This window comes from Lacerta agilis, chromosome 11 (genome assembly GCF_009819535.1).
Source record: "Lacerta agilis isolate rLacAgi1 chromosome 11, rLacAgi1.pri, whole genome shotgun sequence".
Lineage (NCBI taxonomy): Eukaryota > Metazoa > Chordata > Lepidosauria > Squamata > Lacertidae > Lacerta > Lacerta agilis.
The window spans coordinates 58984347-59008763 of NC_046322.1; the positions used below are offsets into that span (position 1 = coordinate 58984347).

The 24417-nt window shown below is 44.4% G+C and overlaps 1 protein-coding gene across 1 annotated transcript in view; it reads right to left on the bottom strand.

Annotated features, from left to right (window-relative positions):
- RORB (RAR related orphan receptor B) overlaps positions 1 to 23564 on the bottom strand; it is a 153213-nt gene extending 129649 nt beyond the window's left edge. The window contains exon 1 of the mRNA XM_033164366.1: positions 23398 to 23564. Coding sequence (XP_033020257.1) covers positions 23398 to 23404 — 7 coding nt within the window. The 5' untranslated portion in view covers positions 23405 to 23564. The remainder of the gene's footprint in view (positions 1 to 23397) is intronic.
- Between the last annotated feature and the right edge of the window lie 853 nt (positions 23565 to 24417).

Consider the following 24417-nt stretch of genomic DNA (forward strand, 5'->3'; position numbering starts at 1 on the left):
AAAATTGCTTGCAGAAATGTGTGTATCAGGCAAAATTGCACACAAATACTGTGTATTATATTAGGAAAAATACTGAGAAACCTGTGAAGTGTAGCTTTCAATTCCTTATGATGTTTCAGTCCACTGCAAGGGTAGGTTTGGAAGACATGAAGTCAGACCTGTTACAAACTGCAAGAAACTCCTCAGCCTAGCATTCCAAGCCCCCGGTTATGAATGTCAGCTTATCACAAATATTTTCCGCTGTTTTATATTTGGCAGCTAACAGTATTGGATGCTTCATATTTGATACACAGCACCATTTGCTAGTTGCAGCCTTGAAGAATATGGGAAGCTGCCTTACAGTGTGCCAGACCCTAAATCCATCTATCTCAGTATTGTTCACACTGATTAGCAGCAGTTTTCCAGGGTTTCAGGCAGAGGAGGGCACAAGGAGAAGGGGACAACAGAGGATGAGATGGTTGGACAGTGTTCTCAAAGCTACTAACATGAGTTTGGCCAAACTGCGGGAGGCAGTGAAGGATACGCGTGCCTGGCGTGCTCTGGTCCATGGGGTCACGAAGAGTCGGACACGACTGAACGACTGAACAACAACAACAATGTTCCCAGCCCCCTCCAAATAAGCCAGAGATTGAACATGGGACCTGTGTGCAAAAAGCAGGTGCTCCACCACTAAGCAGTGGTCTTTCTTCAGCCAATGATCTTTTAACATTAATGCTGTGTGGGCTCTTGAAGCATTCACAGTGGAGCTTCTCCCTCATTAGCATTTTGCACGCTCTCAATAGGGGAATGTTTACCTTTTTTTAGCTTCAGGTATATGGAATGTTGAGACAGGTATTATTACACCATGAACATCTCAATGAAGTGAAAAGAGGCTGGCTGGGAACAGTATTTGATTAATATTCTAAATCAGTCTTACAAGTATTAGTTTGGGATGTTATTTACATCACTTTCCAAGATGGCTAAGTTGTACCGTTGATAGATAGATGATAGATAAATAGATATAGATAGATGATAGATAAATATTTTATTTCTAAATTAGAAATCCATAACCGTAGAAGCAAAAAATCATTATGCTACTTATTATGTTGCTGAATTTTTTCCTTTGAAAGTAGCAATGAGATAAGAAGGAAATGAATAATCAAACACTGTGATCAACTTCCATCCTCCTCTCCAAGCCAAGGATTTTGTTTTATCTCTCAAATACAACTGCTTTTGCTGTTTTCTCCATTTCTGTCCAAATACATTTCTTTTAAAAACTATTTTCTATTGCAGTCCCTTTGATAAAATCAATTTACTTTATCATCAGAAAAGACAATATTCATGTGGGCTTTATCTTACTGATTAGCATTTATAACTCTGACAACTCAAATTCTGAAGGCCAAATTAATTGCAGAAAATAAACCAAGAAGAATAAAGAAACATCTCTCATTTCTACATTATGAAATTGGACTGAGGGTGCAGGCTCCTCCAGACTGGTATTTTTCTTTTTCTTTTTTTGCAGGTGTGTTGGGCAAAATGTCATTTATGCAATAATAGGGCATTGGTGGTGGACTGTCCCATCAAATTCTGCTTTATCAGTTGCTTTGGGACAGGGGAGTCAACTTGGGCCCCAGGTTATGGGTCCCCTGTGCACATGACGCCATGACATCACGTGGCAACATGACATCACGGCATCAAGGACAGCCTCCAGCCGCAGAACCTGACTTCCGGTGGCACCAGAAGTCAGGTTAGGAGACCTCACAAGAGTTTGCAAAGCATCTCCAAGGTCTCACGAGGCCTCGGATGTGACTTCCAGTGCTTCACAAGGCTCCGGATGTTGTGCCAGGATATTTTGTGGGTGCTCAGGCACCCTATAGTTGGTTTGGGGTGCTTTCCCAGTGTTACTGTGTTATTTCCATCTCGAAGGGCATTAATGCACTTCAGTGCAACAGAAGCAGGACAATCCCCTCATAAGAACATAACAGTCTGCTAGATCAGGCCAAAGGCCTGTCCAGTCCAGCACCCTGTTCCTATAATGGCCAGCCAGATGCCTGTGGAAGGCTGCAAGCAGGAGTTGAGCACAAGCAGGACCAGTGCTAGGGTTTCTCGCGCCCTAGGCAAGACCACCTTCTGGCGCCCCTACCCCCCCCCCCCGCCAGAGCCTGCTTTAGCGGGAGGTGGGGGTGGTGGAGAGGCAAGCAGCAGTTTCTCCACTGTAGCGGAGAAGCTGCTGCTCGCCCGTCCCACCGCCTGCCCCCCCCCCCCGCCAAAACCTGCTTTAGCGGGAGCCGGGGGTGATGTAGGGGGCAAGCAGCACCTCTCCGCTACAGCAGAGAAGCTGCTGCTAGCCCGTCCCGCCCCCCCCCTGCCCAAGCCTGGCCAGCGCCCCCTCCATTTTGGCACCCTAGGCAATTGACTAGTTCACCTTAATGGACACGCCGGCCCTGAGCGCAAGGGCAATACTACCTTCCTGCCATTTCCAGCAACTGGCATTCAGAAGCACAGCCATCGTGGGTAATAGCCATTGATATCCATATGCTCCTACATGTACTTGTCCTCTTTCAAAGCCAACCCAGTTGGTGTCTATCATTGTCTCCTGTGGGAGTGAATTCCACAAGTGCTGTGTGAAGAAGTGCTTTCTTTTGTCTGTCCTGAATTTTGGTTGCCCTTCTCTGAACCTTTTCAAACTATACAAGCTCCATTTTAAAAGCAGCAGCAGAAATGGGTCTCACTTTTAAATAAATTTATTTAGGAGGAAGATCCTAAGAGATAGATCAAGTGCAATCATGGATGGTGTAGCTAAAAAATAGTGAGACATCTTATAAATATATTTGGAAAAAGAGAGTGTGAAGGGTTGTGAAAAGTACATGTTGTGTGTAGAGCAGGAGGAAATGAGCAAATATACACAGAGTTAAGCCTCTAACTTGTTGAAATGCAGGACTGCAGCCAGTGTAGCTGCCTCTGTTTTTGTATAACACTTTGTGCTACATCTTAGCATGTTTACATTTTTTCTGACATGCACTCTAATACCAGAAAACTTGATGCCATGTCAAATTAATATAATGAAATCTTTGGGGGGGGGGAACTGGAGGGACTCTAAGGAGCTGCAGCGCAAGTGTCTCTCATGCCATTCCACTATTGTGTCCGCCTAAAGCAAGGAAAGAAAGGAGGAAGAAGAAGGGGGGGGGGAGAAACCACCCCCTTGCCAGTCCATTCAAGCCCTGGCCTTAACTGCTGAGATTGCTACCAGGAATTTCAATTAGTGCTAACTGCAGTTCAGGATTTCACATTCCCCCACCCTTTGCTTTGTTTTTGGGTTTTGTGGAGAAAGTTCATTAAGAACTAGATGGAGACCACCAACTTATTTAACAAAGCCCTTGCAAATAGGCATCATGTTATTAGCGCAATGACTGGTCACTACCAAACAGCAGGGAAAATCTTACAGAACTACAGTACAGTACATGAGTCTAAATGTGTTGGATTTATATGTGGGACATTCAGGTTGAAATCCATATACCCAATAAACAAACAAACAAACAAACAAACAAACAAATCCCAGTTCATAATCCATAGTTTTAATCAATTGCTGTTAACCATTTTGAGCTCTGTTGAAGAAAGGTAAGAGCGGCATTGTTTAGATATTAAATAAATAACTATGGCATGGCACTCAGCTTTCTGTGAATAACTTACCACACAGCATTAGTTTGCTTAGTGAAATGAGATAACAATTGTAAAACATCTCATAGACTGCAAAGTGCTATGAAAATGATCATGATAAATGATAATTCTGATTCCATAAACCAAACAGTAATTTAATTTATGATAATTTTTCTGGCACCAGTGCTATGAGATTCTACAGTCCACACACAGAGTTTTATTTGTAGTTCTGATCTCAATGCCCGATGCAACACGATGAAGATATTATAGCCCAAAAGATGCAGAGGAATATACAAGTTATTTATTTTTATTTCCCTCTTCTGCCTTTTTCCTACCCATATTAAATACGATCCCTCTGTTGAGATTTTCTGAGGCATAGCCAATCGTAATTTTGAGACTATTCAATGTGAAAATTATGCAGATGGAACTTTTTTCTCCTGACCCCTAACAGAGAGAAGTGAGCTGATAACAATTCCCAAACCCTTAGACCCTTAGCTGGCTTTCAGGTGACAAAAAAGTATTTAACAAGGCAGTCTTTGCATTCTCCGAGACACCAAACAAATCAGCACTCAGTGGGGCCGACTTGAGCCCCAGATTATGGATGCCCAGCTGTGCGCACGTGTGACATCACAACATCACTTGCACCATCACGTGCACATGTTGTCATGTCATGACATCACATTGCACGCTGCTTGGCCTCTGCCCACCGCTACTGCCTGCTGCCTTGCCTCCACTGGCTCTCCAGCACTGCAGCAGTGGCAACTGGGCCAGGGCCTCTGCCACGTGGCTTCTGTTGGGGCCCACAGATGTGCTTGGGCACCCACGGTGGAAATTTTGTGGGTGCTGAGGCCCCCAGGGCCCCCAAGAGTTCATGCCTATATCAGCACTGCAGATAATTTTAGAACCAGACATTCCAGTGATCATATGAAGTGACTATAGGATATTACATAACATTGGGGTCAAGATTGTGCCCTGTCACACCCCCTCAGATCAACTGCCAGGAGACTAAGGCACAGCCATCTATCTGAAACTGGCCCTCCAAGTAGGAGTGAAACAACCATAAAACAGTGCCCCCAACTCACAACTCATGGAGATGGTCTAAGAGGATACTGTGGTTAACAGTAGCAACAGCCACTGAGTGATCCAGGAGAAACAACTTGGCCAATTCCATCACAGAGCTAGGCCTGAATCCAAGCGAAATGGGTCAAAATAACAAGTTTCATCCAAGGGCACCCAAAGCTGCCATCTCTTGATGCTCTTCTCCTAATAAAATATATTGGTGATCAAACAGTACTTATCGTAAGTCTCTGTGTCCAGGACTATTTTATGCATTACATGAACTTTTTTATAAGCCATTTATTTTATAAGTAAAATTTATTTATTTTATAAGTAAAATTGGGGTACACGTTTCTTTAGAAAACAAATCTATAGGCCATTTTCGGAATTGGTGACTTTGGAAACAAACTGCAGTGTTACCAAAATGTGAATGTTGTTCAGCCTAAGTATTATCAAAAACATCTACCCTTCATTCGTGATATTAAATATAGTAGGAGGCATTTAATACACTCACCCAAATTTGTGTCTAATTAATCCAGTGATCGGGGCAGCCCATCTATTTTCACCAAACAGGCAAACAGGAAGGTATTGCCCCTGTTACTCCTCCCCACGAAGCCTCACTCACCAGGGTCATGCAGCTGAGATGACTGTGGAGGCTTCCAGTGAGCCTCAGCTGCATGCCACCACCTGACCCTGGTGGTGGTGGCAGGGGTGGGCGTGGAGACCACCAGTGTGCCACCCTGTGGGAATCCACCACTCAAGACGGCTGCTTCACTCTGCCTGATGGGTGGACTGGCCCTGCCAGTGCTAACTGATAGTTGTGAGTGGCATCTTTATACACACGAAGCTCACCAATATTTCCCGATTTACATTGAAGGAAGATGTGGCTCCAGACACTCAGTGAGAGGCACACAAAGACATGAATGAGACTTTTAAAACATGAATAGGGAAATCCGTACACACATGAACTCACTGAGAGTAGTTACAGGTAGGTAGCTGTGTTGGTCTGCCATAGTCAAAACAAAATCAAAAATCAAAAAATCCTTCCAGTAGCACCTTAGAGACCAACTAAGTTTGTTCTTGGTATGAGCTTTCGTGTGCATGCACACTTCTTCAGAGAGTAGTACATATAAGGGCTCTGGTTCAAGGTCTAATGGCTGCAATTCTGTATGGACATTTACCGGCAAGTAACTCATTGGAACTTACTTCTTAATAAACATGCAAAGAATGTTTCTAAACACTAGGAATGGACTGAACATATTTCCATTTCAATTTATGAGGCAAAAGTAGTGTTTTTCTTAGGAACCCCCCCCCCCAAATTCTGTCATAGAATATTATATTAACTTTGATATTGTTCACTATCATTTTCTCCCTATTCTTTTCTCCCTGCTATCTTGTACCAGGTATCCCATAAAATTACTGTCCCTTCTTTCAGAATTTATCACATAGTTGAGCCCGACTAATCACTAATTACAGAGTAACCAGGGTGATATCTCAGCACTATGTACCAAATTGAATCTGGCTATGTGATGACACCACTGAGGCTAAACTAAGTCAGTTCAGAGAGAGGCAATATTTACTCAATAAGCCACATGGATCATCCCAGACCCAGCCTGTTTGGGATCATTTTGTAAATAGGATGGTGTAAATATACTACGCAACCAGTTTTGACCACAATGAAGGCAAATTAATTAAATGCTTGCTTAATAAGTGAACATTTTCAAAGTTGTAACTGAACAGAAACAATTGCTTAGTTTATCCATATATTGAGTAAAAATTAGAGATTCAAAAACAGTCACTCTCCTGCTGGACTGGTGAATTTCTCTTTTACAGATTCTGTTTCTGTCACTGAGACAAAACCCGTTAAACCTTTAACAGAACCAAACATGTGATTTGCATGATTTGATATTGATCATTCTTAATTTTAGCAATTGAAATGAGGAACATTTTTCATACTGTTTGCATGTTTTTCATGTTCCAATATTGCAGAGCTGAAAAGTTAGCCAGGGGATAAGGCCTGACATTTATACAAATGTTGAAGTGAACAGCATAATTGTACCATTTGCCCTGTAAACACAACAATAGGTAAACAAGGATAGGCGGAGATGAGAAAAGGAAAGGGAGAGCGGTGGGTGGGGGAGATGAAGGCCTATTTCCTGTATTGGATGCAAAGCCACATGCAGAAATGAAGACAGCTACCTGCAAATTGTAGTGATTCCCTTTTCTTTGCCAATGGCAATTACTGAATAAATTAGGAAGACAGCTATAGATATTAATAATATGCCACTAAGAAGCAATGGCAGAGAGGAAGCCCATCATAGTCTATCATTAGATTATTTTCACAGCATAATCTGACCCCATCCTTTTGCCCTTCAGAAGTTATTAGAAAACATGTATATTTGCATAATGGAAAGGCTGATCAGTAAAATCACAGCTTGATTTTAAGCAGGATGCCCCCATCAAAATCAATAAAGTTGTAATCCTATGGACCATCAAAATCAATAAAGCTGTAATCCTGGATTAGGGTGTTTAAATTCAATGGGTCTTTATTTCTGAGTAAGCAAGCATGCCACTGATTGTGAATAATTTAAAAATCAGATAGACATCCTAATCCAGCCGAGTGATCCACACAGTTTCTCCTGGGCATGCCAGCTGTAGCAAGAACACAAAAGGCTGAGGCAGTCAAGCAAGACGACAACTGTTTCAGAGCTATGGCTGGCAATAATGCACATGGAACCATATGTTTCTCCCCATTCTGATTTCTATGCAACAGATTTAAGGAGTCACAAGCGCTGAAGCAATTACACACAGACTTCCACCATGCACAGGATTCCCTGGATGAGAGCAGTGTATCATTTTAGATCTGTCATAGTTCTATGTACAAATAAATATTTTGTAGTTTGCTGAATTTATTATGCATCTATCTGGAATGTTTATTAAGGCTGCAATCCTGTGCACACTTATCTAGGACTAAGCCCCTTTGAATTTAGTGGGGCTTGCTTCTGAGTAAACATGCATAATATTGCACACTAAGAATTATTGAAGAGATCACAAGGACTGGCTTTTGAAGGGGGGAGCTTCTATCCAGAAGTAACAGTATTTTGTTTCTTAAAAATATAAACTTTAAGGCGCAATTCATAAAATTGGTTTACGCAAGGAGCAGAGAATGATTTCATTTAGAGTCTAATATTGCCACTCCATTATATTTCTGCTTCAGACTTGGCACAGTGCATTGTTTAAAATTAGATATTTGTCAATGAAGAAGCAATTTTGAAAGATAAGTTGGGAATGTCAATACAAAAGGTAAATCTTAAAAATGTAGTTCTTTTGGATTACTGTATATTCTGGCGTATAAGACTACTTTTTAACCCAGGAAAATCTTCTCAAAAGTCGGGGGTCGTCTTATACGCCGGGTAGAGAATCTGCGGTCGAGTATATCTCAAACTATATTTTAACTTATACACCGGAAAATACAGTATTCAGGTGCAGATGCATAGAACTGGTGTGAGGAAAAAAACCCTACTAGGATCAAACTGATATCTGAAAACTCTATCATTTTCTTCATCAGTCACAGATGCCATACTTGCTTCCATCTTTATACTAGTTAAGCCAATTCTAAGTCCTCTGAAATCACAATTGGCACTAAATTTGCCTTTACTTATTTGCACTTCAACTCAGATCAGAAAGACCATTTGTAATGAAACATTCTGATTCCCTGTGCTTTTCAGTTAGCTTTGGCTCTTCCTTTATTCTCTGGGTACCCTGAAGGCAGGAGCAACCACCTTGATGGAGCAAAACAGGTCTGGATCTGAACTGTGATTGGATGGGAGACTGCCTGAAGATTATTTGTATGCTGCTTTCAGTTGCAACATGGAAGAAACATGAAGTGTAAATGTAATAAATAAATAAGAATAAAAATCAATCGATTAAAATCTAGTCACATAATCATTTTGCTTTTGAATATGTGATGGTGTATTTGGGGGCAGGATATGTGCATATATATCCAGCACCAAATATATGACTGCTATTTTTGTCATTTAGCTTTTTGTAAACAGTAAGCATTTCATAGTAAAAATCTACCTCAAGCCACATAACTCTGCTGAGGTGGCCTAGGCACAATTTTCTGGTGTCTGTAATTTTTAATACAGGTTCTTTGCCCATCCCAGAACCAGATCAGTGGGTTTTGCTTACCTGCACAGAGTAGTACATGGTAAGAATATGTCCAAGAACTGCACAAAGTGAAGAAAGCATCACACAATCATGAAAGGTACACTTGACAAGGGAGCGCAGTCACTCTCACCCCAAGTGCACCCATAACTATGTGCATTCTCAGATTCCTGTTTGTCACATTCACACCCTACATTTTAGAATGGTCTCTTTAAAAACAACAACTTAGGTCTAAAAATTTACAACAGAAACGCAGTGTAGAAAGTGGCCCTTGGAATGCATTGAAGAATACTCCCCATGATATCACAAAATCATTTGAAATGCACTCTCAGTTTACACAGGGAACTAGTCACCCCAGAAACCGCAGAGCAGCATAAATTAATGTGTTGCTTCCAGCACAGATGGCATTCTTTGAATTATGCCGTTCCAAGAACCTACTTAGCCTACCAATATGATCCCTCAATACTTTTGCAAAATTGTATTACTCTTTAGTGTGTACTGGATTACTTCACTCATTCATTCAAGATTATTATATTCTCCCCTTCCAGGGCAGCTAGCAAATGATCATGCAAAGTAACACATCATTTAAACAATAAAGTTGTCACAACAACAGTTCAGCAGTGAATATTATTGGTAAAATAGTTTACCCCATTATACAAGCACCATCTTTTCTTATAAATTTGTTTGAAACAGAATCTATTACTGTCTGCAGGCCACCTACAAGCCTTCTAACTGAAACAATTCAATTCTTATCACAACTATTTCCCTGTTTTCTTGCATCAACACAAATATGGTAGTATCCAACGGTGTGTGCACAGACTTCTGTTCATGCAACTCGACCTCCCCTTGTTCTTGTGCCTCCCCATAATTTGCTCTGGAGGGTCCTTTGGGACTCTGGAGCATATTTTGAGGGGACTGCAGAGGTTGCAGGGGAAGGAGGTAGTTCCATTGTGCATGCAGAAGTTTGTTGTGCAAGCAGAGCAACAGCTTTGAATATTACCCACAGAAGTATATGATCACTCACAAATCTCTGTGCAGGCAATTACTGTGTGGATGCAACAAAATATTGAATCCCAACACCTTCTGGAATATAGCACAGTATGTCATAATATGGTCATGCAACATGTTAATTACAAAATGGAAATTAGTAAAGGAATTATAAAACAATTATTGTGCATTGATCAGCTGAACACATATTTTCTTTTACTTTTCTCAGTGACATTGCTTAAGTAAAATGACATGAAGCCTATACACCCCAGGAAAATTGTGCATAGAATTAAAGACTAATACGTTTTAGATTATAAAAGAGGCAGCCAAAGTCCTTTCTTTAATATAAAATCATGCAAACAGCCATAAAATAGAACAGGAAGAAATGAACACAGCTATGGGGTTTTCTCTACATACAAAGCTAGTATTGTCTTCTTGGACAGCCTCTATCATGCTATTTGACTGCATGTATTAATGAACAGGATAGAAAACAAAAATGAATTTTAAAGCCTTGAACAGTACTGTATATATTTTACATTCAAATTTCAGATTAAGGAATTGCAAAACCCAGTTGAAGTGCTACATGTTAAAATGGTCCAATTATATATTTGTCAATTTCCTTTTGATCAAGTTTCCCAGTCTTCTCTAAACCCTTTTACCAAACAACATTAACAAAATGTCTAATAAGACAATATAAAGCCACTTTAGTTATACCTGCAAGACAAATTGAGAATTATCCAGCATGCTGGGAACTAGGGGTTGACTGAGTTTTGGGTAGCCAACTGTGTTACTTATTAAGGCTGCAGTCCTAAGGACACTTGCTAGCAAGACACATTATACACTATGGGACTTATTTCTGAATAAACGTAGGGTTGTGTTGTTAGTCAACTGGGTATGTAGAATCAAGGCAGCAAGGCTACAATCTGAACCATACTAACTAGAGAATAAACTCAACTGAACTCAAAGTCCCACTGGGCTTACTTCCGAGAAACCATGCTTAAGATTGCACATGCTGGCAGCTAGCTCAGTAACATGTTGTAATGTTGACAATTTCTTCATTATGGTGCATATTTATTCACACTTAGAGTTCAGGAAATAGTCATCTTTATTCCACTTCATTCTCTTGCAGCATAAGGAAATTGCCTTAGTTTTACTTGAATTAGGTTTGGATGTTCCAACAGCATTCGTGTAGATGGAGATGGACATCAGAAAGAGTGCCTCACAGGCAAAATAGCCCTCAGCAAATTCCCCTCATTTTCATGTGGCATACATTAAAATATTTCACTCTAGATTGCCTCATCCATGTGTGCAAAGGGATGCGCATGTAAGGCAGACCTAATTTACCATTAGAGTAAATGGGGGGAAGATCAATATGAGAAGCTGTATGTGTAGATACATGGTGTTCTGGGTTGGGAACATGACATCTAATAGAAGGACTTCCACACAAGAAGGTTTAGCACATTTGCTAACTGTTGTAGGTAACCAAAATGCTAACTAATTAGGTTACTGCCCAGAGTGGCTGGGGCAACCCAGTCAGATGGTGAGTACAAGTAATAGATGGTGGTTGTTGTTGTTGCTGCTGCTGCTGCTATTATAAAATGTATATAAATTATTACTAGCAAAAGTTGAGATTTTTAATCACACTGGGGAAAGCTGTTCACGTGGAATCATTAGGAAGTATATGAATACCATTGTAATTGTTCATAATTTTCTTAGGTGTACATGGCTCAGTTTGATACATGATTTCATATGCCAATTCAGTTTTTAAAAATAGTTTCATCTGACCTACCTGATTTAATACACAAGATTGTAGCCATCAATAGTGAAATTCAGGAATTTGCTAATAGTGTTGAAAATATCAGTTGAGTACTTTGTAAGTTTGAGATTTCCCCGCTTCCTCACTCTTGGCTAAATCCAGAGGAACTTCCTGCAGCAGAGTAAACCTTCTTTCATTAGAAGGAGCACCGTCTTCCTCCAGGGGAAGAAGTTCCTCTGAATCCTACCTTGACAACATCTATTCAACTGGGCGGTTTAAAATTTACTCCTGTTTCATACTCATACCTTCAACAGGAGTTTGGAGACTGTACAGTTCTGTGGCAACAAAGCTTGGCAGCAGCACTCCATTAAAATCAACTAGAGTTTTACTACTGACTTCAGTGGGACCAGGATTGCACCCTTTCTAAAATGTTAAATGCTGTTATAGCTTTGATTATCTCAGGCAATGTTTAATCTTTTGCATTTCATAAAACTTCAAGCCACCAGATTTCACATGGGCATACAGTACACAGATTCTAATCTGATTTTTCTTGTTCATGTGAATAGCCTCAGGATAGCAAAATTTCCCTGTAGACTAAGAAATAATCTCTCAAATAATGAGTTCATCTCATGAGTATCCACCACCAATGCTTGACTTTTTTTCTTGAAAGAATACTTTGTTTAAGGAGCTTTTAATCCAGAGATAATCTGGCAGTTGTCTTAAAAAAAAAACCATAGGTATTTTATTATACAGCCTCATGCTAGTTCTTGAAACAATTACAGTCCATCAGAATAGTTTGATAAAACACCATAAAAAGTACACTCAGTGTACTTTGCATGTTGAGATAGATTACAACCACTTCTCAAAGTAAATTATCAGCACTATGTGTTTTGGAAAGGTGCAACACAATGGACATGATCCAAACAAACATTAAGCATGTGGATTTTCCTTTCCTTTCAGTGGGAAATTAAGCATTTGCTTAGATGTTCCTTTGAAATCAGTAGGGATCCACTGACTGACTTGGCTTGATCATGTATAAGGTGTGTAATTGTAGTTTAGACCTAAAAAAGGTAAGTCTGATGAAAAATGTGAGAAGCACGGCATATGAATTTGAAGGGACCAACACTGGATATTACTAATAAATTTGGTAACCAAGTAAACACCAAGAAACCCTTTGAATCAAAGGGCATTTTCAGACATAGCACAGATGGCAATTTATAGCCCTTATTGTGTTGGGTGTACAGGCGTAAATGTTATTACTGCAGGGCATTACTTAATTTTAGTTTAATTCTAAAATGAAAATTACATTCCAACTAAGGTACACTGCATTATATTTGAACTGGAAAAGGCAAATAACACATTTTAGTCATTCAAAAAAAAACACCATATAAAATAGACTGTCCCTGTTCACTGTAACCTTACCAGGATCGTGTACAATCAGTTTTCATAGAAACCACAGAATTATTTAAATGGTATTCTTACCCAACAATGAGTTATTAATATCCAAACAGTATATGACTCCATGAGTCAATGAGGTCTCTGTATTCTTCAGGATGCTTTTATTTAATGTTTTATGAATTTCTTTGCACTCTCTATCTAGCTCACTATGAGTTCTGTGTAATTACTGATAGCTACTTACACTTCTATTATAATTAGTATGGTTGTCATTAAAATACCCATGGGTTGTCTTGTAAAGGTATGAATGGGCAGGGTCGTGCACTGAAGACACAACATGGACTATGAAACGGCTGACTCACGTATATTTTATTGGTACACTGGTAAATCTAATTTCCATTCATCTGATGATTACTTCAATCAATATTAATTCCTGTGTGCTTCCTTTGTCTTCAGTTACAAAAGCAGACATCCTTCAGTTTCACAGACGCCAAAGCTTTTTTTCCTCTGACTCCATTGTGTACAGCAAAAGCGCAGCTTGGCGACTTATTAGGGGTTTCCCCTTCTGATATTGCTTTCCTGCCCTACATAACCGTTACAAAAATATTGCAAGTGGCTGTTACTGGTACAATATATTCATAGCATTAATTGTACCCTTGCTTTACCTAGGAAGTCACAAAATATTTCATTTGATCCAAAATACATTTGGATTAAAAGGGGTATGTGCTTTATAATGTGAGATATCTCTGTAAATTAAATGTAAATTGATTCTTCATTTCCTAAAGTTCCTTGGCCTTCCTTTGAAAATAGGAATATGTTTCAATACTAATATCTAAATTTAAATGAAAAAAAATTCCAATACTGTTTAGATTAACATGAACAAATCAAAAGTAAGTTCTGTATGTTTGCACCATATACTTGTTACTAGAATTATTTTTGTTTCATTGTTGCATTTCCCCCCTGATAATTTCATATCAATCCATTTGTTTCTTATAATTTTCTAGATTGATCACCCCCCAAAAGGGCCCTGTCTAACAGAATATAATGTTTAAAAATCTAAAAGGGTTTGTACATATGACCTAGGTAGAATTGTTATTACTAAAAGTGCTTCAAATGTGGCTAAATATATTTTAAAAATTGTTCTTATATTTATTTTTAAACACTTTACTAAAGTATAGCCTTTCAAGATGTTATTTAATAAAAAAAAGTGAGAAAAGCATCATTATCAGAAAAAATACTTATCTATGGAAAGAGTTGCAAAAAAGATGACAGCATTTTCAATTTCAGGCTAGATTTATGTAATATGACTGGAAAGGTCTCAGTCCATGTAAAATGAAACCAATGTATCCAAGGTATTAAGCAGTATCATACAGCATTGTAGGTCCCCTAAATTTGTTAAGTATTGCTGCAAAGTTGGCTTGTGTTTTATTGTCATTGAAGGCGTTTCTACTCACAGTTCCTTTAATAAGCCTGGTAGTATCTATTTATGCCGCATATACATAGTATATTTAATGGTCAATGGTTCCCTGAATCTTTTTCATTGCTCACATCAATAAAAACTGAACCCCAGTGGTGACCAACTCAAATAAAAGTATCAATTCTGGCTAATGTCTTATGGATAGCTCTAACAGCATTGACTCACAGATATTGCACCAAGTCAATTAAGAATAAAGAAATCATTCCTTAGGATGGCATTCAGAATTAATGATCATGTTTCAGTAACACACAATTACTGATAATTAAAGGAGAAATTTATTTCTGTTAAGAAGCTTACAAAATTACCTACATTTCACTGTCAGACAAATTATATATTTTGAGTCATGAAGATTGAGTTTTATGCATTCTTTGATAATCCCCCAAACCTCCAGGTTGTTGGGGGAACCATTCTACTTCCTAGGGGCCTATTATGAGGCTAAAGAGAATACACACGCACACTTGAATGCCAGATTTGTGAAGCTGAGATTGAATGCATTGTTGCCACTGTAAAGTTTTAAAAGTACAGATTTGAAAACACTTTGCGATGTATTGGTTTAACACATCTTTACAATAAATGGCAGGTTATGGATACTTATCAGTGAAAAGGCATGCTTAGGATATCATCAGCTTCGGTTAACCTTGTCACTTCTCTACCATTTTGGTTACAGACCCAGCAACACTAAGAAGTATCAAAACCCTCAACATTTTAAGTATCCTACAGAGCATCAAAATCCAAGGGTTTCTTTGCATGGGAAAGCCACAATTTAGATGTGTTTGTTCTTTTAAATCTGGATTACCCACTGATTCTATAAGTATGCATTTTAATGTGAAAAAGATGTTCAAGAGATGTTCCATTTCTTTTCTTTTTGGAAGAATCAGGTAGTGCCTTTTAAATTTCCAGCTGAAATGGGCATTTTAACTCTTGCATATGAATTATTTAGTTATTTTTTTTTTCTGTCAGCTCCTCTGTCCCCACAACCACGAACAATTCTGTGAGTCAGAGATTTTTTAATCGCAAACTACAGCGATTAGTTGAAGAGGGCAAGACCAATGTGTGAAGCGCACAAAGAAGCTTGCATCAAACCAGATGCTAGATACACTTCAGTGGTTCCGTTATACATTGGCAACAGCAGAGAATTCTTGAATCACAGGAAAACGTTAACTTGGCTCTTCCCAGGCTCCTGTGAAATTTTGTTGCACAGCACATGAGAGAATCTCCTTAATACAGATAGCCTCATTCTAGGATCTGAAACAACACTGCAACTCATCGAAGAATTATGGTCCCATAAACTCAGGGCAGGGATCCAGCACCCCTCAGGATTTTTAAAATCAGACCGACCCCTCCTCATCTACCGACGCTTCAGACGTTACTTTGGCAGATCAACAATTCTTCTTCCTGCCGCTCTTTCGCCTACTTTGACGTGAAGTTTGAAATTCAACCAGCCAGGAGGGGCGGAGATGGAAAGGAGGGGAGGAGGGGGAAATGCGGGATCTTTCGAAAGTGGAGATGGTGGTGGATATAGGCTATATTTATTAACGCCGCTAAATAAGACCTTTATCGCCGCCTCCGCTATAACCGCGTGTTCAGCCTCGCAAGGTTAACGTGCTTTGATTTTGCTGAATGCCAATAAATCTATTGATTCCCGTGTCCTCTTCCCCTTCAGGGACAGAACTGAAAATGCGGTGTGATTAATATTCCATTAACAAACAACTCCGGTCCCAAATCGAACGAATCGCCAGTACAGTAAAGTATTGGGAGTGTAGACCTTCTCTAGGATTGTGGGCCGGAGGATCTGCTTCTCTAGATAAACCCGGCGGCGTTTGGGATGGGCCTACTCGTTGTTGTTGTTGTTTAAATAAAACAAAAGACATATCGGGGTTCATTTCGCACCATTGACCCAGCAGAATGAGATGTCAAAGGGAGAGGCGTTTTGAGTCTAACTTCAATCTGAGCACCGGTGCGAACCATCTTTCCTCGCCAGGAAGCCCCGCCAAGTGCAGTGGGCATGAGGGTGTAAACCCAACCACACCGTCTTGGGCTTAAGCTCTACAGACGACGGTGGGACTTGCTTCCGAGTAAGACATGCATAGGATTGGGCTGCGCGATGCGGGTTTGGAGCGCAGCTTTACACTATTAGAAGTCTGTCATGTTGACTTACTCGGTCGACTTATTCTGTCTGCGCTTCATGCCAACGTTTCATTTCATTGCTCTTCCGTGGTAACAAAGGCCCGTTACTCATAAATGCAGGCAAATTGTTCAGCATACCCAGATTTATTTAGGATTTGTGGTCAGATCCAGACAAAGTTGCATCCACCATTGTGGACCCCCAACATTGGACGAAGCCTCCGCCTTCAGCGGTGGATGACGGGAGAGCTGGTAGAGGGTCAGTCTGTCTTGCAGCGCGGGGGGGAGAGAAGAGGGGAGTCTTGTTGCACCTTAAAGCCTACCGGGTTTAATTTAGCAAAGCTTTTTCACTGGAGTCCACTTGGTGGGAATCGGATACATCTGATGATGTGGACTCTCTAATCCAGGAATGCGAGGGCCATGAGACATTTGTTGGGTTTTAAGGTGCTACAAGACGCCTTGATGTTTCACGTATCACTACACCCAACCTATGCGCCGCAAGTCAGGCTTGCATCCCTGCTGCAAAGAGGGGCCTATGCCGGGAACCAACACAGAAGCCAGCCTCCTTTGCTGTAGCATGGCTCGGATTTGACTCTTCTCCCGCCCCGTAGATTTCCAGGCTGATTGACACCATTCGGTCCTAAAGCTTGCTTTGTGGTGGAAGGGGCCAGGAGCGAGCGCGAGTCGCAACTACTTGGGGCGGGATCAAAAGGCCAGCTCTCCACCTCGGCTGCCCCGTCTGAAACGCAGCCACCGCCTGGGAAGAAGGCCTAGAGAGCTCCAGCCAGGTTCTGCATCCGCGCAAATATGATTTGGAGGGGCTCTTTGCCGCCACGGGTGCTGCAGCCTTCAAGATCCCGCCGTCAGCCCCCTTCCCCACCCTGAGCTTGCAAAGGAAAAGGGGCGAGGGGGAGGGGAGTTTCCCTGGACTGTTTCCCGACGTCGAGGCCCTCGAGTCGGCCGGCCCCGATTTCACCCCCGTCACAACAAAACGTTTAAAACAGCGAGCGGGAGGGATCACTGTCATGTCCTAGTAACGAGAACGCCCTTCTGATTGGCTCTCTTGCTGCCCTCCCCCGCCCTCGGCCGAACTTTCGGCTTCTGTGGACGCGGGGGCGGGCCTTGCCAAGAGAAAGTGGTCTTTGTGGAGGGGCACCCACCGTCACATGCAGGTCGCTTCACGGGGAGGGGGGAGAAGGCGAATGGGGCAAGGCGGTGCGTTTTGGTCATGCGGGACACGAGCGATAAGATGCAGAGGTGGAGAGATTGCTGGGCCCAGCAGAAACGGAAACAGCCACGGCGCTCCCCTTCAGGGCCTCGGCCGTGGCATTGATTTCAAAGCCAGCAGTTCTGTGTGCACTCGTGCAGCCGCGTAGCGCGGTGGGAAGGCACTTACTTGGAAATAAATGTCGCTGACTTCTTGGGGCTTAGCTCCTTCCGGTAAAGTTTAGGGCTGCCAAACCCATTATACTTGGGAAGGGGTAAAGCACACGAATCCAGGAAGGTCCATCGGAGTTTTGGAGCGGATGTGAATTTCGCATCCTTCGGGAAACCACGCGGGGATCTCGGGAGGACCTGCGCGTTTTATTCAGGCAGATTTGATGACTTGGTGCAAAGGCCGTTTTAAAAACTAGATGAGAGCAAAATTGCACCCCAAGCGTCCTCGAAATAAGTCGCACTGAGTTTAATGGGACTTCATTCTGCGTAACGGTGAACAGAAGCAGATTGGTGTGGGGGGAACAGCAGATACTGTAAAAGCAGCACATTGCGGATGGAGAGGAAAAGCATACAGACACAAACGAACCCCGCAATTTTTCGGTGGGGAAGGGACTATAACTCAGCTTCTCTATATTTTCCCACCGAAGCTTCGTTTGCATCTGTCTGTGGAGTAATTGGAAAACCATGTGCGAGTCCTGCAAATTTATTTTCAGGCCGATTCTACGTGCAAGGAACCTACAGTCCAAATGGAACTGCCTTTCACGCATGGTGTTAAGAAAGACCCGGCAAGATGTGTGTGTATGTGTGGTGTCCTGTGATATATAGGACCTATAAAAATATTTATGAAAGAAAAGCGCTTGGAAAATCTCGATAGCTTTCGCTGAGTAATCTCTGCCTGTCAGGCGCTGGAGACTGGGCGGAGGGGATCCTGCCCTGGTCTCTGGACTTGTTTTCTCAGCCGAAAGAAGTGGGTCAGTGGAGCACATGACAAGCCCCGGCTCCAACACAGAAACATACAAAAGGGACAGACAGACGGAAAAAAGACAGCAGATGCTGCCGGATTCATAGCTTAGGTAAAAGCAAAACGGCTGGGTTTCAGACCAGACAGTGGTTGGTCGGACTGACACAGGCCCTTTATTGACCCTCAAGTCAGCTACACCTTCTAGATCCCTTCCTGCCCCTTTCTGTGCTCAGCAACCCAGTTACTGGACGTGCATGGTCCCGATCCTATTGCTAGCTTACTCGAAAGTAAGCACAGTTGGTCGCTATAGGGTTTGCTTTCCCAGGTAGGAATCCCCGACGTTGTCGACCAGCAGGACCATTCAGATCATCGCTCGCCAACAATGCTCTTCGAAGGTTTACGTTACGCGGGTGAAGGAGAGCCTTCCCTGGCCAAGGGAAATGGGAGGCCGCAGAACTATGCGAGGCTTCCGAATCAGAGAAGTGCCTTACCCGAGTACAGAAGGCGCTTTCCCCAGAACCAAGAGTGGCGCCTTTTATTTTGGCAGCGCATTTCCGCACATCTTGTTGTTGGCTTGGTTTTCCACTGCTCATGCTTGCCACCTCTTCATGCATATGACCCAACAGGATCTTGTCCTCCAGATATCCCAACACAAAAAACGTCGATTCAGCGATATCTACTCCGAAGTCCCATGGAACTCAGTCCGACTACGCAACTCAAGCCGGAGGAGCATGCATTCCCCCACCCCCGAAAGAAATCCCACTCATCTCAAAGCGGTTTACTCCCTAATAAGTGTGCTTAGCACTCGCTCTGCACACCTACCTGAGAGTATTGAACACAGCAAGGATTACTTCCGAGGAAACATGCACGGCATAAAAGACTGTTAGTCTGTAATGGGGTTGTCATGTGTCCTCTTTTTCCAGGACACGTCCTCTTTCTCAGGGGTAGGCTAAAATTTGAGACAAATTTCATTTATTTGCTTTGAATGGCCGTCATTTTGCTCTTCAAAATATAGCAACTCTACAATGCTATAGTAGACCCACTTCCTACATAAGCTGGGTCATCCGTCTGGGCTTTTTTCCCCCGGCATGTGTGGAGGGTCCTCGATCTTACTTCGAACTTCCCGCCCTCGTGGTCCATCTAGCCACTGTAGCTCCCTCCTCCAATTCCGTCCCATTCCATCAGAGAAACAGGACTCAAGAGAAGGCCGGAAGGAAATAACCCCAACAACCCCAGATTTCTGCAACCGAGCCTCTGAAATCCATTTCATCTAAAGTGAGAATGGAAGCTGAGAATGGCTTTGAGCGTGTGCAGAGTACATTTCCCTCGATACTGAGCTGCGAGATCAGACAGTCAACAGGCCAGCCTCACCCCAGGAATCTCTCCATACAAAAAGATATACATTTGCGTCAATGGGGTGGATATGAAACGCCCCCCATATTCGACCCCTCCCCAAGTGCTGCTCCTTCGCCCTCCACTCTCTGAGTCCCAGCAATGGCAAGGAAGTGCCCACGGGACTTCCTGCCGTCAGGCCTTCTCCGGCCCTCCACAGAACACAGGCCGCCGGCCCGTTCCGACCGCGCGCGCCCCTCTACCTGCCGGCCTGCTTTCAGCTCCAAAGCACCCCTGACTGACCTCCGCTCCCGGGGAATCATCACCCGCCTCTTTGTCCCTAGGCTCAAAGTCATCTTGCAACGCATAGCATCTCTTCTCTACAGCCACAATCCTTAGCCTACAGGTATGCAGGAAACTGCCCCTTCACATCAACACCTACCCAGGGATCTCATCCCCCGCTTCTGGTATTATTATTATTATTATTAGTAGTAGTAGTAGTAGTAGTAGTAGTATTTAGTAGGAATCGGGAATTTCGCTTGGACACCGAACTCGTACCTTTGCCTAGACACACTGCACAAAAGGAAGCCTGGATGAGCCCTGAGTCTCTCCTCTCCTTACATCAACAAGTTAAGATTGAACCCCTCGACACCCCCACCCAACCACCCTCAAAAACCCAACCCCAAATTATTTTCCTTTGCGCACGGCCTGTCTCCAGGGATCTAGAGGAGTGAGGGCGCACACACAGAGATACTTTTTTTTTTTTGCTTCCCCATCATACCAAGTTAACATACGCCCCCCTCCCTTCTGCATTGGAGGGCGCTGTCAGTTTTTATCTCCGCTTTTGCCTTCCCCGCCTCCTACTCGCTTGCGGGAGAGAGACAGCAGTGACAGAAAAGTTCACTCAGCAAATACATATCCAGCAACCAGCGTGAGTTGAGTTTGTGAGACTCTCCCACCCCTTTTCCAGCTTTACCGAAGTCTCCTTGAGTTAAGTAGGGAGTGGGTTGGTTGGATCGCGATTGGGAGCGAGGAAACGCGCAAGCGCCCGTCACACCAGACTTCTGAGCTGCCCAGTAAGAGCGAGAGAAACAGAGCCATGCGCAATCCTAAAGTTTGCGTGCTTGGGTAGCGAAGAAGCAAGGGCGCCTCTTCTAAGCTACCTGCTAGAGAGCAGTGGCCTTATTCTTTTCAAAGGCACCGGCCAATCCACTACGGAGTGAAGGGGCGGGAAGCCCGTTTGGCCGGCCTTATTTAAAATGAGAACAGGGCCAAGAGCGCTGGTCGGAAGACCAACGAGAAAGCTGACAGCAAGCTCCGTTAGGTGCGCAAGACAGAAAGATGGACCAGTGCCACCGGCGCGGCCGAAGGCTTCTGGTCCAGCGGAAAACGCGCTGAATTGCTGAATAGAAGAGTAATATGCATTCCTCCACCCTTTTTTGGTTTTAGGTGGCAATCCTAACCCCACTTACCTAGGAGTAAGCACAATTTACTTCAATGGAACATACATGGTTAGGATTGAGCTGTAAGTCTATCATTTGAAAAACACTTTTGCACGGAAGGAGTGATGTAAGAAGGACATGAATCGGGTGAAGGACGGTACACACTTTTAAATAATAATAATAATCAATGTTGTGCGGGGGTTTTTTGGACTCCACTCCCTGTGCCCCCCACCCCCTCCATCCAATGCGTCGGGGACCTTTCTAAACAGCTTTGCGATCTTTTCTGACGGTATAAAAGCACTTGGAATAAATACAACAATATAAGGATCAGGCCGGAGAGGGCCCACGGCAGCAAACTCGAGTTTCACTGGCTTAGGGAATACGAGGCTGATAACTTGGAGTAGTAGGATCCGCGTGTGGCCACAATAACAGTTGAGAGTGGATTCGTGGAGTGGTGGGATGCGCTTGGGAAATGGAGGTTGGGAATGATGGCTTAGGTCTTTTTGGGGCAGGAGAGAGAGAGGTGAAAGCAGGTGTCGGTTCAAGGAACTCCTCGCGAATTAAAAACGAATCGACTCAACATGCGGGGTGGGGGTGGGGCTTCAGAGAGACTTCAGAAAAGTCCGCTCAGCAGAATAAGCTGGGGGGGGGGGGCAGCTCGAAACGAATCAGGACTAGCTCGTCACATTTTGAAGTAGTTGAAGGAATCCACGTTACCATCTAAAGAGAGAGCCTAAACATTTCAGCGACCCTCTTCAGCTCACCCCCCTTCTAACCCCGCCTCCCCACCCCTGCCGCCAGTCTTGGAATCGAACAGTGATGCCAAAGGACGGCGAGTGCCACTGAACAAGGACTGATGGTGCCACGAGTGGTGAGTTCCAAAGAAAGACAGCCAACAAGAATGGGATGCCAGCAGGCTAAGCACGAGAGAGATGCCTGTCTGTGGGGACCACCTGCATAGGTGGACGAAGGTGCCCCACTACTCAGGGGCAAAGCACACCCAAGGTGGCCCAGGAAAAGGAGCCATCTGTGCCATGGGGAGCCTCCAGCTGCCGCTCATTCCCCCGGGGCTTGCTGCCCCCAAGCATGCAGAGGGATCGCGGCCCCTCCTAAAAATGGGCTCCGAGAAGCCGCGTCTCAAGTTTGGGATGTTCTGCCTCCGCGGTCTTTACCTGCACCCCTTGGGCTAAGTTGCACTCAGTGCGCCGAGCAAGATATCCCGGCTCTCCACTCAAATACGTGACCCCCTTTATTCTGAAAAGAAGAGCGATGCTCCCTTTCCCCATCCCTGAGCACCGGCCACCTGCTTAGTGGATGTGGGCGCCCACCGGGAAAAGACCGAGTTGGGGGGCTCTGTTTCGAAAGTCGCTCCAAACTCTTTGCCCGCCACCCCATAGAGCGAGGCTCCAAAACGCCAAGTCAGCCTCTCTCCCCAGGAAGCGCCTGGTGCTGAACTCGCACCCAAGGAAGCCTCCCACAAACTTAGAAGAAGCTCCATGGGAAGTTGTCACGCAGGATGCCGCTCATGGAACTGCCGCGAAACTTCTGCTAGAGTATCAGGAGAAGGCGGAGAAGGCGCCCAGGCCCTACTGAGACACCTTTCATAATATTAATATTAATAATAATAATAATAATAATAGAAGAAGACATGCTTCCGAAAAAGAGAGACACGAACGTGAGAACTTTCTGACAACGTCAGCATCCATTTCCTCTCCGTCTTAGATCCCTTCTAAACGCCCCGAAGCATATTTTTTAAGAAGCTACCCCCCCCCCCCGCGCCTGGAGCAGGGGGTTCCGTCAAGCCCCCGCTTTGGGCTCTGCCCGCGGATCCCGATGCAGTCCTTACCTCGCATGATGTTGGCGATTCCCTGCTCCGCGCAGTCATGTAGCTCCCAGCTTTAAAATCCCCTTCTCAGCAAGAGCGAAGGCTGCGGCGAGAGCGGGGCTGCTCGGCTGCGAAGAGCATTCCTCCAAGGCTACGCTTGCTTTTGCTTTCTCACAGGCGCCAATTCTGATCGCGGGAGGAGAAGCCGCCTCCGCCCTCCAGCCAAGGGTCTTTCTTGTTGCGCTTGTGCGTCCTGGCCGCCTCTCCGCGCCGCCGCCGCCGCCGCCGCCCCTCCTTCGTGCGCGCCTCTCCGCGCTCGCTCTCCGCGTCCAAGTCGCCCCACCAAGCGACTCCCGAGATTTCTTTTGTGATCCCTTGAACTGAGGAGCGCTGGCCGCGGCGGCGGCGGCAGCGGCGGCGGGAGGAGGAGACGGAAGAGGGAGGGGGTTGTGGTCGCCTTGTCAGTTACAGAGAAGGAGAAGGAGAGAGAAATGACGACGGGAGGAGGACGGGAGAGGGGACGGGAGTTTCTTTTTCGAAAAACAAAACACCGGCAGGGAAAGCCGTCGAAAGGCAAGGGCCGTGTGGAGGGCAGAGCCTGTGCGTTTCTCACATGACACCCGCGCCTGTCGGAGCAGATTTCTTTCCCCGGCGCGAATTGGTCACCGGCTTCGGTTTTGACAGGGACGCGCCGAGCGCGGGAGAAGGAGGGCGAGCGGGCGAGAGGTGCTGAGGGAAAGCTGGAAAGAGGCTTATAGCGGAGGGCGGGCGGGAGCCGGCGACTTCGAGCCCCGCCTACTGTCAGCGCCTCGGCCAATCGGAAGGCGCCCGAGGTGGGAGCCCGGCTGAGGGAGAAGCTCCGCTCGGACGCGGGGGGGGGGGCCGAGGACGCTTTGGAGACGGAGACGGGGGCGGGGCCAAGGAGAAGGCGCGCCGGCGCACGGAGACGCGAACGCCCCCCCCCCCGAAACTGGCGCCCCTGTCAGCAGGCGCGGAGCTGGACTGGGCTCGCGCGCCCCTCGCTGGGCTGACAAGACGCCC